The sequence below is a fragment of the Haliotis rubra genome, unplaced genomic scaffold (assembly GCF_003918875.1).
Source record: "Haliotis rubra isolate DU_JTF1 unplaced genomic scaffold, ASM391887v1 Scf145, whole genome shotgun sequence".
In the NCBI taxonomy this organism is placed as follows: Eukaryota; Metazoa; Mollusca; class Gastropoda; order Lepetellida; family Haliotidae; genus Haliotis; species Haliotis rubra.
Window position 1 is genome coordinate 1,451,283 of NW_025765392.1, and position 16,914 is coordinate 1,468,196.

The window sequence follows — 16,914 nt, forward strand, 5'->3', positions numbered from 1 at the left end:
TCTGGAGTTTCAAACATAATATCATTTAGCGACTCCGCTCGCATCGCTGCCTGGAGCTTTAATACCAAGCACGCGAGGTGGTGCGAGACAAAACGAAAATGGCGAATATTATGAACCAGATGAATCCGCCGATGACGGCAGCTGAGAGAGCACAGCGATCAGTGTTTGGTAAGGCTATGCACATCAGAGATTAAAGTCACATACTGTGCAATTTCTAAACTTCTTTTTATGAACTAGCACACCACTGTCGCGTTTTGTTATGTGCAAAGGGAAGTAACTCATCATTTATTGTTGATACTCTATTTGGATCCAAGGCATGAGTTTCCATTTCAGACATTTGGGTTAAGCGTTGATAAGTACCATAATTCATTAATATGTGAAGATACCAGTTTTGGTAAGAGTTCCTTACGTACCCCCCACCTAAGTTTTAACTATAAACTATAGACTAAACTATATCCCAACACGAGAATTCGATGTTCTGGTGATTTCGACGATTGCATTGCTCGCGCTATATCGGGTGAGTACGTGTGCGATCGGAGTGCACAAATTGTTTCACTGGTAGGGCGGGTGGGCTAGAATGCAGTTTACCGGGCGCAGCCCGCCGGGCGCAGAACGCTCACTAATGAGCAATCAGTGCGCATCGCGCTATAGCGCGGCTGCTCTGTAGCTCTACTGCACTGTCTTACTATAACGCAGTCATTCATCGATCCTTAGGTTTAGGGTTAGGGTTGGGCACCCCTTTACGATCCTTAGGGTTAGGGTTGGGCACCCCTTTACGATCCTTAGGGTTAGGGTTGGGACCCCTTTACAATCCTTAGGGTTAGGGTTGGGCACCCCTTTACGATCCTTAGGGTTAGGGTTGGGCACCCCTTTACGATCCTTAGGGTTAGGGGTTGGGCACCCCTTTACGATCCTTAGGGTTAGGGTTAGGGTTGGGCACCCCTTTACGATGCTAACTTACCTTTGAACAGAGTAAATTCCCTTGCATCCCATTGGTTTTGAAACACGTTTCGTCCCACCAGGACTTGTCAGTGCAGCTTGGTTTCCAAAAGGAAACTGCAGACGTGTTTCGCTTGTTGTCTGTTTTTTTCTTGGACGAAACACGTCGGGAAGCTTTACATCTTCTCAGCGAGGGGCTTTCGTTCTAGGCGATCTACCACACGATCAAGGGTAGGTGCATATACTCGTTTCACTGCCTCCAAGAAAGCGAGGTACTTGTCCTGAGCCCCAGACAAGTATTTTCGACGGAAAATGTACTCAACAAAGTACGAATCGTATAGTGCTTTCTGGGTCCCAGATCCAGGTAGTCCAGTGTTTTTCACTGCTCGCCACGTTGATTCGATGGTGTTTGTGTGAGCACCTATCTCTGGGTCCTTAAAGTTTTCACTATGGTTCACAGTCATGTGGGTGTAGCCAAGCTTCCCAAGCTTGTTGTATGCCTTCCAACAATCGGTGATGATTGTGGTTCCCTTAGCCACATGCTTCTCAATAGCGGGGATGAGGGCACTTCGGTCGGTCAGGGTTGTGAGGAACACTTGCCGACTTTCACGTTCAATGCCGCCAAGCACCCAAACACCCTCGACCCTTTTCCCACGGTGGTACTTCCTCTTGCCAAACTTTGATTCGTCGATTACCACCGTGGTTCCAGGGCCACCGATCTTGGAACTGTCCGCCTCGATGACTGTCATGCACACTTCCCGGCAAAACATGTTCCAGTCTACCAGGGTGTGACACGACCCGATCCTCAGTTCCCGCTGGATTACATGAGAAGGCGTCTTGTAAACCCAGTAGTAAAGGTGCTTCATCAGTTGAGGCAGAGTGAGATGAGAGCCGGAAAACCAGCTCCCCTCCCGGATCGATACTTTCTGGCCGCAGGTCTTGACCCGGCATCGCCAGACCAAACCATCCCGACCGTAGCTTGAGTCTTTCTTTCGAGTCAGCTGACTGCTAGTACAACGGGGGCAGGCTCCTTCGAAGTCACCTATGACCCCGCGGGTAGTCAGCCAGTCGACAAGAGCCGACGAATCGAAAGTCAGACGATAAACATCGTCATAAATCATTGCTTTTCCGGATTGGTTGGGCGACATCTTGATAACAATAGCTAGGTGTGGCTTCTCGAGTTGATGAATGGGTAGGCGGAGACTGAGCACTGCGCATGCGCGAGAAATGAAAACAAACCATTGCGCATGCGCAGTGCTAGCAGTGCTACTGTGGTAATGACCCGTTAAACGAGCACATGCTGGCTGTGATCGCACCCGTGGTCCCGAGGTACCGTGTCGGCTAATTAGCGTAATTAGCACCCATCAGGAATCCCCCTAATCCTGCTGAGCGTGTTCGAGCCCCAGCAGCGCTGATTAAATCTGAAAAAGTGCGCCCGGTAAAGTGCAGTACTCCCGGCGGGTGCCCAGTCGCTGTCCTGAGAAGTTTTATTGACAATGGAAATCGGGAAGTAAAGTTATATAAAAAGCAAACAAACATCAATATTATTTACCCGAGATCGTTAATACCACTTTAGATGCAAAATCAGTTGCCTTTATAACAAAAAATAGCAAGCGAAAATTCAGTAAGATCAGTTGTCTGCTGGTGACAGGCAATATATAAATAGGAAGCCCCGTGATCACAACACTCCCTCCCAGTGCGGAGCAAAAAGTATGGCTCATCGTCGAAAACCCATACAAAATACCCGGATGTTACGAGCGGCCACTGTTTCGCCGATACGATGTCATCATTGCTATTTTTGTAGGAAACACTTGATATTTTTGTGTGAAATAGATGAATATATCCTTTATCACTCAAGGTTAGTAAAATAAAAACTATAAATGATATTACAGATAAAAATTACGTTTTTGTCTTACATCGTCGAAAACTCCTGACACCGGGATACTGGCTGGCCATTTCTCAGCGGTTTTGCGCGATTTCCTCAGTTTTTGTTGACATTTAACTTAAACTTTCATTACTTTATAAGTTTGATTTGATCATTTGTGGCGGGGGATTACGTCACCTTAGTGACAATGCTTGTTATTGCTTTCAGTTGGCAACATTCCATATGAAACAACTGAAGAACAACTGAAGGAGATCTTTGCCCAGGCAGGACCCGTTGTCAGTTTCAGGTATGGTTTTATTATGCTGATCATGATTAACATATTAACCAGGGCTTTAACTTCATGTTAAGTATTGTGACAGACTCTTCTTCTCGCCAGAACTGATAATTATACTGGAACTCTGTATTATCACAGGCTGTCTATTTTTGCGGCACATGAAAACAGAAACACCACGCCCCTCATCGGCTGTTTACGTATGCAAATTACGTTATATAAAATCATCACTCTTCAAAAAGTCATTTATTTCATTGGAATGTCATGTCTAATCGTAGAAATGTCAAAGTATTTATCTTTTCAGTAGGTTCTGGAACATTTTGAAACTAGTATGACCCCTACTGCCATTGCATCAAGCATGAATCAAAACTTACTTCGTCAAGAGTAATCCTGCGACAACTATAAGGTCATTTGCATATTTTCCATCCTAAAAATATAACAGAAAGTGACGTATTATGCAACTTCACCCTGCACACGGCAGCAAATTGTATGGTACGTTTTAAGGCGGCAAAACAATATTTTGTTATATTATTGTTACCTTGTATCCAAATGAATAGACATTTCAGATGTTTTGGTTAAAAACATGATGATATTACTAATGTAAATAAAATTCCTAAATAATTTTTAATAATAAACCAATTTAGATTCGTTACTTGTCTTAGTAAATGTTTGACAGTGTCACAAACAGAAAATAACAATACCGCGATAATAGAGAGTTGCTTCAATTTCTGGGTCAAACGGGCAATCAGGATGGCTGCGATCATATTGAAAGAGTTGCGACTATGTGCCACATTGTTTGTGACAGAAATGATGATTAAAAATCAGTCAACTGAAAATATATATATAAAATGTCAGCAGCCATTCATAATCCCGATGGCGACAACATTAACTACTGCAATAATAGAGGGTCCCATGATTACACAAATTAAATATTATTAGCCCCATTATGTTCCAGAAAGTTGAGCTGTGGGAATTGCTATGCCTGTGGTTTAACATTGTAATTACAGATTAACCTTATGTATGTGTGTCACAAGTGTGTCTCCCTGACATCAAAGTAGATAGATGTAGGTACATCTCACCTGATAAACCCATGGTAACTTGGTAAGTTTTGGCCAGATGTTTCCATGTTCAGATGAGAGAGGGATATATTTCTGAACTGTTCATGTTAATAGCTTTACAATATTGACAATAACCTATACTGCTGACTGCTTCTAGTGTTTTGGTTGTAGGTGTACATTCCAGATTGGCCTTAACAGGGCTACAGATAAGGGACGTACAGATGTAATGTACTCCTAAAAATCAACGAAGTACAACATAATATACGATTTCAAGCCTATCATGTACACACATAAATACCTTTGTACGTCTAACATATATAAAGTTTAATAGCTGAAAAGTTGTTTAATATTATAAATAACAAACCACATCACCAACTCACTCACACAAAAACATGTCAGTATTCCTTCACAATTCTCAGTACACCTCCACTTGCAATATGAGGTGTAAGTACACCCCCACCCCCAAAAAGACCGACTCTGTGGTGTAGTGGTTAGAGCGTCCGCCCGGAGAGCGGAAGGTCGCGGGTTCGATCCCCGATCGCGTCATACCAAAAGACGTTAAAATATGGTCCCTGCCTGGCGCTCGGCATTAATGGGTACAACAAGGACTGGTCGGCTCGGAGTCAGTATAATGTGTCTGATTGGGGTATTCATGCTTCACTGCGGCATGGTATCTATCAAACCAGCTTAAGTCTGGGCTAGTACAAGCAGCCGCACATACACATACACACGCATGCACGTCATCATATGAGCGAAATATTCTCAAGCACGACGTTAAACCCAATTTCACCTCACCTCACCCACCCCCAAAAGTTATCTGTATCCCTGCCTTAAGTTGCCATTGTTTTTGCCCAAATCACAAGAAATAGTACCTCAGTTGTTTTATGTTATGCATCTACCTTGCACGAAGATCACAGGACGTCCTGTGTAAGGTCTCATCAGAGCGACCTTTCATCCAAACAATTGCTTATGGGATTGTGAAAAGGAATGTTCATGTGTAGTTTCTAATCAATCAACCATGACAATGTAAACACAAGGCATTGAGAATGACAGTTTAGGGCCCTACTCCTGATTTCATCAAGATCCATAGCATGTTGGGAGTTGGTATCTTGACCGTCTGTTTAAATATTTTCCAGAGTTTAGCCTGGTGTAATTTGGAAAAATTTGAGAAAGCTGCTTTCTGATTGGCTGATTTTGATTATCTGTTAAGGACCGTTCATAATTTATGGCTAGAGGAGGTGGTGATGATGATTTTAAGGAGGAGGTCACCCATTTTGTTCTTTTTTTATTTATTTTTATTTTTATTTAATTTATTTTTTGGTGGTGGTGGTCAATTTTGTACACATGTACTAGGGTGGAGGGGGGAAGAGATCAGCAATTTTGTACATGGGGGGATTAAAAATTCATAAAAATCAACACACACACACACCAGCCATATGTAATGATTAGTAATCATTTTGCTTATCATTGATTAGTGAAAGTTCCTGTAATGGGGTGTCTTAAGAAATTAGTGTTGCACTAGCAAGCACTAACACCTGATTTTATATAGGTTGACCCTTTCTGAAGCAGATTCTCCCTTCAGATTTAAAGGAAATTATTGCCGTCCAAATCCTATATTTTCAGTGATTGAACTTTAGCCTAGATTGGTGCACTGAGTGCATGTTGTGTTGTCCTCCAGATTGGTGTATGACAGGGAGACAGGGAAACCGAAGGGTTATGGCTTCTGTGAGTACCAGGATGTGGAGACAGCTCAGAGTGCCATGAGAAACTTGAACAACTATGACTTCAATGGCCGACCACTGCGTGTTGGTGTTGCAGCAGGGGAACAAAACAAGGAGGAGATGAAAGGGATGCAACAGGCTCTTGGGGGGCCTCCTATTGAGGTAAGTGCTACACTGTGGGGACCTCTGATTGAGAATTTCTTAGTAGGGACCTCTCATAGAGGTAAGTGCAAATATCTGTGTGGAATCCTATGAAAGACGTAACAGATCTCTGTGCAAATATCTGTGTGGAATCCTATGAAAGACGTAACAGATCTCTGTGTAGGGTCCTAACTCAGGTAAGTTCAGACCTCTTTGTAGGGACCTCTCAGAGAGGTAATTTCAGATACCTGTGTAGGGTCCTATGAGAAAAGTAAGTTCAGATCTCTGTGTAGGGTCCAATGAGAGGTAAGTTCAGATCTCTGTGTAGGGTCCTATGAGAAAAGTAAGTTCAGATCTCTGTGTAGGGTCGTCTGATGAGAGTAAATGCAGATCGGCAGATCTCTCTGTACTCACCTGTGGTAGAGGTGGTAGCCAAGTGAAGCCCAACAGACTCTTAAAACAACATGTCTACTAATTAGAGATAGATCTCCCACTGGTTGTGATCTCTGGTCAAGTTAAGTCAAAATGTGTGTTTTTTCATGTACGAGAGCTAATGCAACCCCAGGGCTCCAGATAAGGGCCGTATCGGCATATGTACAGATAAAAAATATGCACGGTAAGGTAGGAAATAATCAGAAAACGTAGCACATACGCACCACAGGATTGCTGTACAGTCTTGGAATCATTTACAGACGTATTTATCTAAAAGAGTGTTGTTTATTGTTTATTAACCTGTTTACACAAGAGTAGTAATGTTGTGGTGCATATATGAAACGAAACACAAGATTACTGATACGCCATTAAATTCCATTCAGTACTCAAAATGTACTCTTAAGTTTATCCAGTACTCCTATATTGAAAATATAAGGAGTACGTACTCCTGATGTTGAAAAATGATCTGGAGCCCTGCAACCCAAACTGACCAGTGTGGACTGACCATGCTATCAACTGTTTGCAGAGTCCCTATGGAGAACCAGTGGAACCTGAGAAAGCTCCTGAAGCTATATCCAAGGCTGTGGCCAGTCTTCCACCAGAACAGATGTTTGAACTCATGAAACAAATGAAGGTAAGATGCGGATCTTCCTGATACATGTAGTAACTTGAATTAGTATGTGGTTAGTTCAGCTCTGAATTCTAACAGTATTTTCATGTTCTCGTGACTCAGATTTGTCCTGTTTTCATGTAATGTTCTGTTCCAGTTGTGTATCCAGAACAACCCCAATGAGGCCAGGAACATGCTTCTACAGAACCCTCAGTTGGCCTATGCTTTGCTACAGGCTCAGATTGTCATGAAGATAGTTGACCCACAAGTAGCACTGGTATGTCATTGATCCTTATTAATTCAAATCTCTGGGATTCAGGGTAGGAACAACCTGTGTTGATCATTATGCTGGGATCGAACAACCTGTGTTGATCATTATGCTGGGATTCAGGGTAGGAACAACCTGTGTTGATCATTATGCTGGGGTTCAGGGTAGGAACAACCTGTGTTGATCATTATGCTGGGATCGAACAACCTGTGTTGATCATTATGCTGGGATTCAGGGTAGGAACAACCTGTGTTGATCATTATGCTGGGATTCAGGGTAGGAACAACCTGTGTTGATCATTATGCTGGGATTCAGGGTAGGAACAACCTGTGTTGATCATTATGCTGGGGTTCAGGGTAGGAACAACCTGTGTTGATCATTATGCTGGGATTCAGGGTAGGAACAACCTGTGTTGATCATTATGCTGGGATTCAGGGTAGGAACAACCTGTGTTGATCATTATGCTGGGATTCAGGGTAGGAACAACCTGTGTTGATCATTATGCTGGGATTCAGGGTAGGAACAACCTGTGTTGATCATTATGCTGGGATTCAGGGTAGGAACAACCTGTGTTGATCATTATGCTGGGATTCAGGGTAGGAACAACCTGTGTTGATCATTATGCTGGGGTTCAGGGTAGGAACAATGATCATTATGCTGGGATTCAGGGTAGGAACAACCTGTGTTGATCATTATGCTGGGATTCAGGGTAGGAACAACCTGTGTTGATCATTATGCTGGGGTTCAGGGTAGGAACAACCTGTGTTGATCATTATGCTGGGATTCAGGGTAGGAACAACCTGTGTTGATCATCATGCTGGGATTCAGGGTAGGAACAACCTGTGCTTGATCATCATGCTGGGATTCAGGGTAGGAACAACCTGTGTTGATCATTATGCTGGGGTTCAGGGTAGGAACAACCTGTGTTGATCATTATGCTGGGATTCAGGGTAGGAACAACCTGTGTTGATCATTATGCTGGGGTTCAGGGTAGGAACAACCTGTGTTGATCATCATGCTGGGATTCAGGGTAGGAACAACCTGTGTTGATCATTATGCTGGGATTCAGGGTAGGAACCACCTGTGTTGATCATTATGCTGGGATTCAGGGTAGGAACAACCTGTGTTGATCATCATGCTGGGATTCAGGGTAGGAACAACCTGTGTTGTTCATGCTGGGGTTCCGGGTAGAACAACCTGTGTTGATCATTATGCTGGGATTCAGGGTAGGAACAACCTGTGTTGATCATCATGCTGGGGTTGAGGGTAGGAACAACCTGTGTTGATCATTATGCTGGGATTCAGGGTAGGAACAACCTGTGTTGATCATTATGCTGGGATTCAGGGTAGGAACCACCTGTGTTGATCATTATGCTGGGAGTCAACTCAATGGTATTATGAGTATACTCATGTGACCAGTGACGTGACCCACCAGCGACAGAGGTCGCTAGCGTCAGTCTCGCTCTGTATGTTCCCCGCGGGCAGACAAAATGTCCGACTAAGACCAAAAAGCACAATCAGCCTGGTTAGATGTTCCTTTAACCTAACTTATAGATGTAATGATTTCCTCCTCATTGATGTTATCTCTGTGTGTAACTACTGGCATTTTGTGTTTAATAAATGGTATTACAAGACAGCATGTCATGTTATTCATGACTGGTCAGTATGATGTTAGTTTACATTAATCTGATTCGATGATGTGGTTGATAGCATGTCTGTGTAAGCCAACAGAGTCTATTGCTCATAATAATCATTTGATTGACTGGTACAACTTGACTGCTGTGATATATTGAATTAATGCTGGCTTTAAACAACAAACAACATGAATATGAGATTAATTTACTCCTGTTCTCATGGTTATTAACTGATGTTCAGCGCCCTACACTTGTCATAAGAGGCCACTGATGGGATCTGGTGGTCAGACTTGCTGACTTGGTTTATGCATGTCATATCACAGTTGTGTAGATTGATGTTCAAGACTGGCCATTGGCAGACTACCCATGAAGATCCATCCATGAAGATCTGGTTTAGAATTGGTCTTCAGTAACCCATGCTTGTCGTAAAAGGCAAGAAACAGGATCGAGTGGTCAGACTTGCTGACTTGGTTGACACATGTCATCGTATCCCAATTGCGTAGATCGATGTTCATGCTGTTGATCACCGGATTGTCTGGTCCCGATCCGATTATTTACAGACTGCCGCCATATAGCTGGAATATTGCTGAGTGTGGCGTAAAACTAAAGTCACTCACTTACAGACCTCAGTGATTTGCTGGAATGTTGCTAAGTGAAGCGTGAAACAACAGACAAAAGTATAATGCTTGTAGTTACTGCAAACTAACTGTATCCAAACATATCATTCCATCTTTACACCCTCTGAAGATTTAGTCCTGTTTTGTAGGCCATGTTGTACCGAGATGCCAACCAGGTGCCGCCCAGTACCGGCGCCGCTAACAATGGACAGGTGAGACATGACAGGATGGCTGACTATTTGCATCAGTGTCCTGCTGACTTTGGGACACATGTGGCCCCATGGTACTGTGTCTAATATCATGCAGTGCAGAGTGATCAGAGTAGAAGGTCCGTGGTTATTGGGATTTTGGTCTTGTGAAACAAAGATACTTGTTGTTTTCTTTATTAATTGCCATTAAGGTGATAAACATCACCATAGTGGTCTTTCTGATAGAGTGTCAACCTGGAGCGCTAATTGTTGCTGATTCACTCCTCTGGAATATTCAGACTTAAACAAGGCTAATAATACATATAACTTGCCTCACTGTGTACATTGAGGGAATAAAGAAGGATTGGTTGACTTATTTTATTTATTTTATTATTATTATTGGATATGTATATAGAGCACATATCTACGCACTAGTGCATGCTCAAGGTGCTGGTATTTTTTCCCTCAATCATTGGATGTCAATCTCAACGGCACATCTTATTATCAATCTCAGCTCCCTGGGCAGCATACAACTCTTGCCGCCACAAGGCTATTGCGTTTTTACACCCGGTCACAGGTGGGCTCGATCCAAGCACCTCAAGCTCGCTGGATCACTAGCCTGGCGCCTTAGCCAGCTCGCCCACCATGCCCCCGACTTGAATGTGACCTAAACAACCTGGACTGTTGCTTAGGCCTAAAAAAAAAAGCTTGTGGTTCCGATTTCCCGACCGACCCTAAATATTCCCGCGAGCCTAACAATTTTACTCACCACATAATAAATGAAATATATTTTCTGACACATGAGTAATCATCATCTGTAATGTAAAAATATTTTGCAAAAAAACCAAAAACCTACCTACCTACCCTAGTTCTGAAATGTAGGAAATCGGAACCACAACATTTTTTTGGGGGGGGCCTTATATGAATCAGTGACTTATAATGTCCAGAACTGATAATTTTTAGGACACTGTCATATAGCTGGAGTACAGCAATAAACATAATAAAAAACATATGAAAAAAGAATAAATCGAATTCTTTCTTAGCACCCATGCTTGTTTGGTGCCCGAATGTGGCACTCATATCTGACATGTATCACCTTTTGCTCTTATGATGTTGGTTTCCATCCCGAGCACAATTTGTATTACCTGTACATCCCCTGTAGTGTGTATGCCCATATGTTTGCTGTTAAACCCAACAGAGCATTATACACATAATCATGAAGATTAGAAATTGGTTTGTTATGTTTGGTCATTTTTTATTTGTGATATTGTTAAATAAGGACGTATTACTCATTGGTCAACAAATGTAAATTTTCTTTTGTGTTTTGATTTCAGCCTTCCTCATCAGCTCCCAACCAGATGGGACCTTCCCAAGGTATGCTTTGTTCTCTTCCTCCTACAGTGTGCAAATGGAAACAAAATTGGTCCTGTTTAGAATGCCAAGAAAACCATTCCTGTACAAAGTCCTCTACAAAGCTTATGGTGGAGGTGGGCTGGCCTAGTGTTTAAAGCATTTGCACATCACGCCCAGTCCTAGGCTCTAGTCCGCACAAACAATGAGTGAAGCCTATTTTTTGTGCTGTCTGTCGGGATATTGCATCAGTATTTCAAATCCTTAGCTGGCTTGTCACCGAAGACCCGGGTTCGATTCCCCACATGGGTACAATGTGTGAAGCCCATTTCTGGTGCCCCACCCCCACCCCACCCCTGCCGTGCTATTGCTGGAATATTGCAAAAAGTTGCTTAAAACCATACTCATGTAGCAGGGCGTAGAGTCATCCCACAGATGACATCCTTACCTTGGCAGCTTGCTGACGGGGTTAACCTCTTTGCTCATGTGGACAAGGCGTCCGACTTCGGATTAGAAGGTCCATGGTTCGAATGCCAGCACGGGACTCGGAAATTTTATGGCACTACACTCTCCCACTCTAATTCTTACCCGAAAGTCAAACAAAATGTACAGTCTTCCATGGTGTGAAAACACCACCTTCTACACAGAAAGTATAGAGAAGCTGAAATCCCCAAGTCACCTCTGTGTGTAGTTTATTAATAACTTTGGTGACTGTACCCATCCTTGTTCCTCACTCAGTGTTTGTCTGTGTAGCATTTTGTCATCGAGCCTTCAGTGTACATATTCGTCTCCAGGTGGCCGAGGTCCTGCTCCAGGACAGGGCCCTGGGGGGTCACGTGGCATGGGTGGTCCATCAGGGGACATGATGGGTGGTGCTTCCAGAGGACCTATGCCAGGTCAGTCAAATATTTCAACTTAATGTAGATGACAAAAAAAATATGTGCTTTACATAGAATGTGTCTTTGTCATTGAAGGTAAGGTATGGGATGATTTATAGTCCATTAATTGTTTTGTGTGTAAGTTTAAAAATCTGCATGAAGCTGTGTTAAAATTTGTGAGGGAAATGTATTTTCTCCATGGAAGGTCAGTCGCCTTGAGGGAGCTACAGGCAAAATGACTTTCTGTTTATTGCATTTTACACCTTTGCATGAGCTTCAATCATAAGGATTTCATTGTGCAGGTATGGGTGGTCCAATGGGTGGTCCAATGCCAGGAGGTCATCGTGACATGGGTGGACCCTACCCTGGTCAGCCCCAGAGATCAGAGTTCCGTGACCAGAGGATGATGGGGGGGGATCCACGAAGCATGCCGCAGCACCAAGCAGGACCAGGCATGCAGGGGGGACATGGAGGACAAGGAGTGTCCATGAGACCACAGGTTAGAGAAACATGGCACATTGTGCCCTGTGTTGATGAGCAGTGGCGAAGGAGCCAGCTGTTAAATCAATACCTTGTCACACAATACACGGACGGATCCAGGATTTCGGAGAAGGGGGTGCACATAAATCATGATTCTGAACATGGTTACAGGGTGTGAATTGCACATGCTCTTGTATTCTTTAAATTGACTTTGCTAAAATATTAGCTATAGGTGATATTGCATATCCTTCGTAACCCGTGGTCCTTCGTGTTGTCCCCGCCGCAACGCAGAGCGGGGACTATGTATTCAGCAGCTTCCGTGCGTACGTAGGTTCGTCCCGATTCTTGTTAACGCGATATCTCATGAACTGTTGTACCCAATGTCTTCAAGTTTGGTGGCAGCCTACATTGGGGGATTACACAGACACCAGTTGATTTGGGCGACCTTGACCTTATCTTCAAGGTCACCACGACGCTTTGACCTCTTTTCAAACTCTCTTTAACGCGATATCTCATAAACATTGCACCCAATGTCATCAATTATATGGACAGCCTACATTGGGTATTTATGCAGACGCCAGTCATTTCAGACATCTTGTATGTGAAACACACACACACACACACACACACCAAAAAAAAAGTAGTAAATGTGTTATAAATATTCCATTCTTTAGCGGCGGGGGACATTGCCATATCAGTGGCAAACACTTGTTTTACATATATCAACAGTAAGATATCGATATACATTGTGTGTTTCATATTGACAGACCCTAACATAATATTTCATATTTAGATGGTTCCTCCTCCTCAGCAGGCACCGATGCAGTCAGCCTTGGGTGCATTAGGTGCATTGGGTAACCTAGGCAACCTTGGCCAGCTGTCCGCGGGTGTGATGTCCGGTCTGGGCGGTGGACTGGGAGGACCGGGGACTCAGATCTCCCCACAGGACCAGGAGAAGGTCAGTTGATCACCAGGCTCAACTCACATAATCTTACCCCTATCTAAAGTATTATGATCACTTCTGGGAAGTCATGATAACAGTAACTGCATTATGAGCTCATCTTGTGGTAGAACAAGAGTATTTACAAAAATTTGTTCAGTTTATGAATCTGTTCCTTCTTGTCTGCTGGTCTGAAGACAGTTGTAAAATCCTTCTCAAGACTGTTCTTTTTCATTTCCAAGGTTGATTACTTTCCATAAGCAGGTGTAGTTATGCTGTAGGGATTGTTATTTGACCCTCTTACATTCCATGATGTGCGACCTTTGACCATTAATGTTTTTGTGATTGCTGACTCCACATGTTGTGTGACCCCTCAACCGTAATGTTGTTTGACCTCTTGAGTGGTCATGTTGTGTGACCCCTGACTTTCTATGTTGCAGGCTGCCCTCATCATGCAGGTGTTGCAGCTGACCGACCAGCAAATCTCCATGCTGCCACCAGAGCAGAGGCAGAGCATCATCATCCTCAAGGACCAGATTGCCAAAAGTGCCCAGTAGACCAGCCAATCACAGTGGGGAAACTGGCTGCCGTCTTACAACTGGCTGTATTATTGGAAAAATCAATCAATCACATAGGCCAAAAACACATTCAATGTTGATATACACCTTGAATGACCATGAAACATATCTTGGTTGTCATCTAAGCATTACAAAAATAATTATTTTAAACTTGTCATCTGCCTGGAATAAAGTGCCCAGAGACCATGAACATATTTCTGCCATTCAGTGTCTGATTGGCCTGCAGTATATCAGACACACACAACATTTTCTTCCTTTGTCAGGTAACCTATTCATACATACAGATCTGCAGAAGGTTCACCTTGTATTTCATTGTCATGTTCTGAATAAACAATCAAAATCACCATTTTATTTGTATGTCCTTGTAAAGTGGTCACATTTTTATTTCTGTTTTAAAATCTTGAAAATGCATAAATGCTTAGTATGCTTGAGAAAGGGTGGACTGCTTGTGCTTTATTCACAAAATAGATATCTGGGCCTTTTGAATTGGCCAGATGCATATAACGTTGGTCTAGCTTATATCAACCATCAGGGTTAGAATTGGACCAATCTCAGCAACCCATGCTTGTCAGAACAGGGGCGATACTGTATCTGGTGATCAGAACCACCAGACTCCCCGGCTTTGGTTGAAGTCGCAAACAACAGTAACAATCTATTTTGTTGACTGAACAGCCATCATAGTTTGCTGAGGACCAATTCTAACTTGGAATATCCATCATTTGGTAGTCAGACAGTTGTAGCTCTAAGACGATGTTAAGAAGTTCGTCCAGTCCTTCTTGATAACCACTGATCCCCTAAAAACCTGTTTGTTCGCGGCAGTTGTGTTTGATTAACCCCACATCAGCAATAATCAAGCGAATTATGACGACAGTCATCTTATTGTTCTGAACACCCTGTGTCGGTAATGCCTCAGACTACTGATGGATCTCAGCTGAAACGTCCAACACCCATATACTTTGTTAAATCATTCCCATTTGCTATTTCTTCTCTTAACTATATGCTACTACCATTGTCAGATTTTTGAAAGCTTAACAAAGTCCCTGAAAATTATAACCTTAATCAAATTAATTTTGAGTTACATTCTGTAAAATCTTTGCAGAAAGAGAACATTCCGGATTATATCTCGAAAGCGTTGAATTTTGTGGACATCAACGACGGGAGTCCTCTCGAAGTTTCACAAATGTTATGAGGAAGATTAGTATTTCACGGATATCTCATACGTAAACAAATAACCTTCACGTATTTAAATGCTAGCAAGGTTTTTTTCTTTATGTTAAATGTGCCACGGAACATAGATAGTTGCTCGACGTTTCTTCAGACAAGCAACGGTGTGCTACCAGGGTAACACGTGTCAGATATCTGGTGACATGGTGAACATACATAATGTACAATGTCAATGCATAGGAATAACCAGTCTTCAAACAGATGTGACACAACGCTCATGCGCCACGTAGAACATCACAGAACCATTTCAAGTTTGACAACGACGACTTTCGTTGTAGGTTTACATGACAAGCCAGAATTCCAGTACAGGGCTCAGAGGTTCGGACAACCATCCAAATAACGTAAGAGAATCAGCCAACGTAAGCCTAAGCCGGTATCTACCTTTGTCCACTGACCCTAGTGCTGCGTCAGTTACAACCTGACTGACCAAGGTCATTTGTCCAATTATCACTGAGAAAACTCTGTTCTTCTCTCAGCATAGCGGAGAAGATTTCAAGTAACTGTTGTCGCCAGACCCTACTACATTCAGCAATCGGCGATGGAGCGTTTAGTCTGACGTCTGTCCTTCATACTTGACTGATTATATTTTCACACTTTTTTGAATAGGACCTTCAGCCTTGGTTACTGTTATTGATACAGAGGTCTGTGTATATCACGGTACCTTGTAAGTGGCCTTGTATGTTCTCATAGCTCGGATATTTTTATCAGATATATCAGGATGTACTTGTGTGCTCAATACTAACTAACCACTGTCCACTATAGTGTCCGTTTCTAGCTTATATTGAGATACCATATAACATTTTCCTTACTTCCTTTCATCAGTACTGCCATTGGAAGAATATGCTTATGTTTTCACATTTGCCGCCTGTATTTGATAGTGTTATATAGAAGTTATTACTGAGGTCTTTTCATCCTCCCAATGATTATAATGCAGGTTAATGTCTTATAAAATTACCACAAATCAGTGTCGCGATTAGTTGATAAATTGAAACGTTTGTTTTGCATGGGATCATGTTCACTGGAAATATTTGAAGTGATGAAGAAACTACTTGACCATGACCAACAGACGATGTGGTTATTTTTACCAAGCAAACAACGCTACCCTCTGCTTCACTTGCTGGACACACAAAAGACTTTGATAAGGGAGATTGTAGACCGCCAAGTGTGTTCGTCATTGGTTTATTTTGCCAAATAATAGCTATTTTATAGGAGAGTCCCATTTGAAATAAAAACGTTTGGACAGTATAAACAGTTCACTGTGTAAGTTTCAGAGGTGCTACCAGTACTGAAAAAACATATCAGGACATACGGTTTCGTTTAGCGAACACCCGGTGTCATCACCAATTTACAGTGATTCATTCATATAATCTGTCTTTTACTCATCAGGGAATATTCTTCAGAACATAATCAACACTCATTACTCTCTGTCGTTGACGTTTTGAAATTGTCAGCTAATGTGCAGTCCTTTTCGATTCTAAAAAAGAAGCCAAGTTGAACATACAGACAGACTTTATTCGTATATGAGGCCACGAGGCCGAGACTACATGGCAACACAGACTAAAGTGGCGTGAGCGTCTTATGGTGATACATTTCATGTAATCGTTTGCAAGGATTCCTAGGTATAGATAGATACATATGGTCGAATGAATATACACATTGAACAATAATGTATACTTGGTGATGTACAAACGTCTTGAGCA

General features: G+C 42.6%; 1 protein-coding gene across 2 annotated transcripts; it reads left to right on the forward strand.

Moving 5' to 3' along the window:
* The first annotated feature begins 33 nt into the window (after window positions 1–33).
* Window positions 34–14,336, forward strand: LOC124269497 (cleavage stimulation factor subunit 2 tau variant-like). 2 transcript variants are annotated; one of them, XM_046704520.1, is made up of 11 exons: window positions 34–168; window positions 3,032–3,110; window positions 5,832–6,036; window positions 6,974–7,081; window positions 7,215–7,334; window positions 9,726–9,788; window positions 11,099–11,138; window positions 11,909–12,010; window positions 12,295–12,491; window positions 13,266–13,430; window positions 13,853–14,336. In XM_046704520.1, exons 1-11 carry the CDS (start codon window positions 99–101, stop codon window positions 13,967–13,969), a joined length of 1,266 nt encoding a protein of 421 aa, XP_046560476.1. In that variant the 5' UTR covers window positions 34–98; the 3' UTR covers window positions 13,970–14,336. The 2 variants fall into 2 exon arrangements, with proteins under 2 accessions (XP_046560476.1, XP_046560477.1); XM_046704521.1 differs by having other exon boundaries at window positions 13,284–13,430.
* The last annotated feature ends 2,578 nt before the right edge of the window (window positions 14,337–16,914 follow it).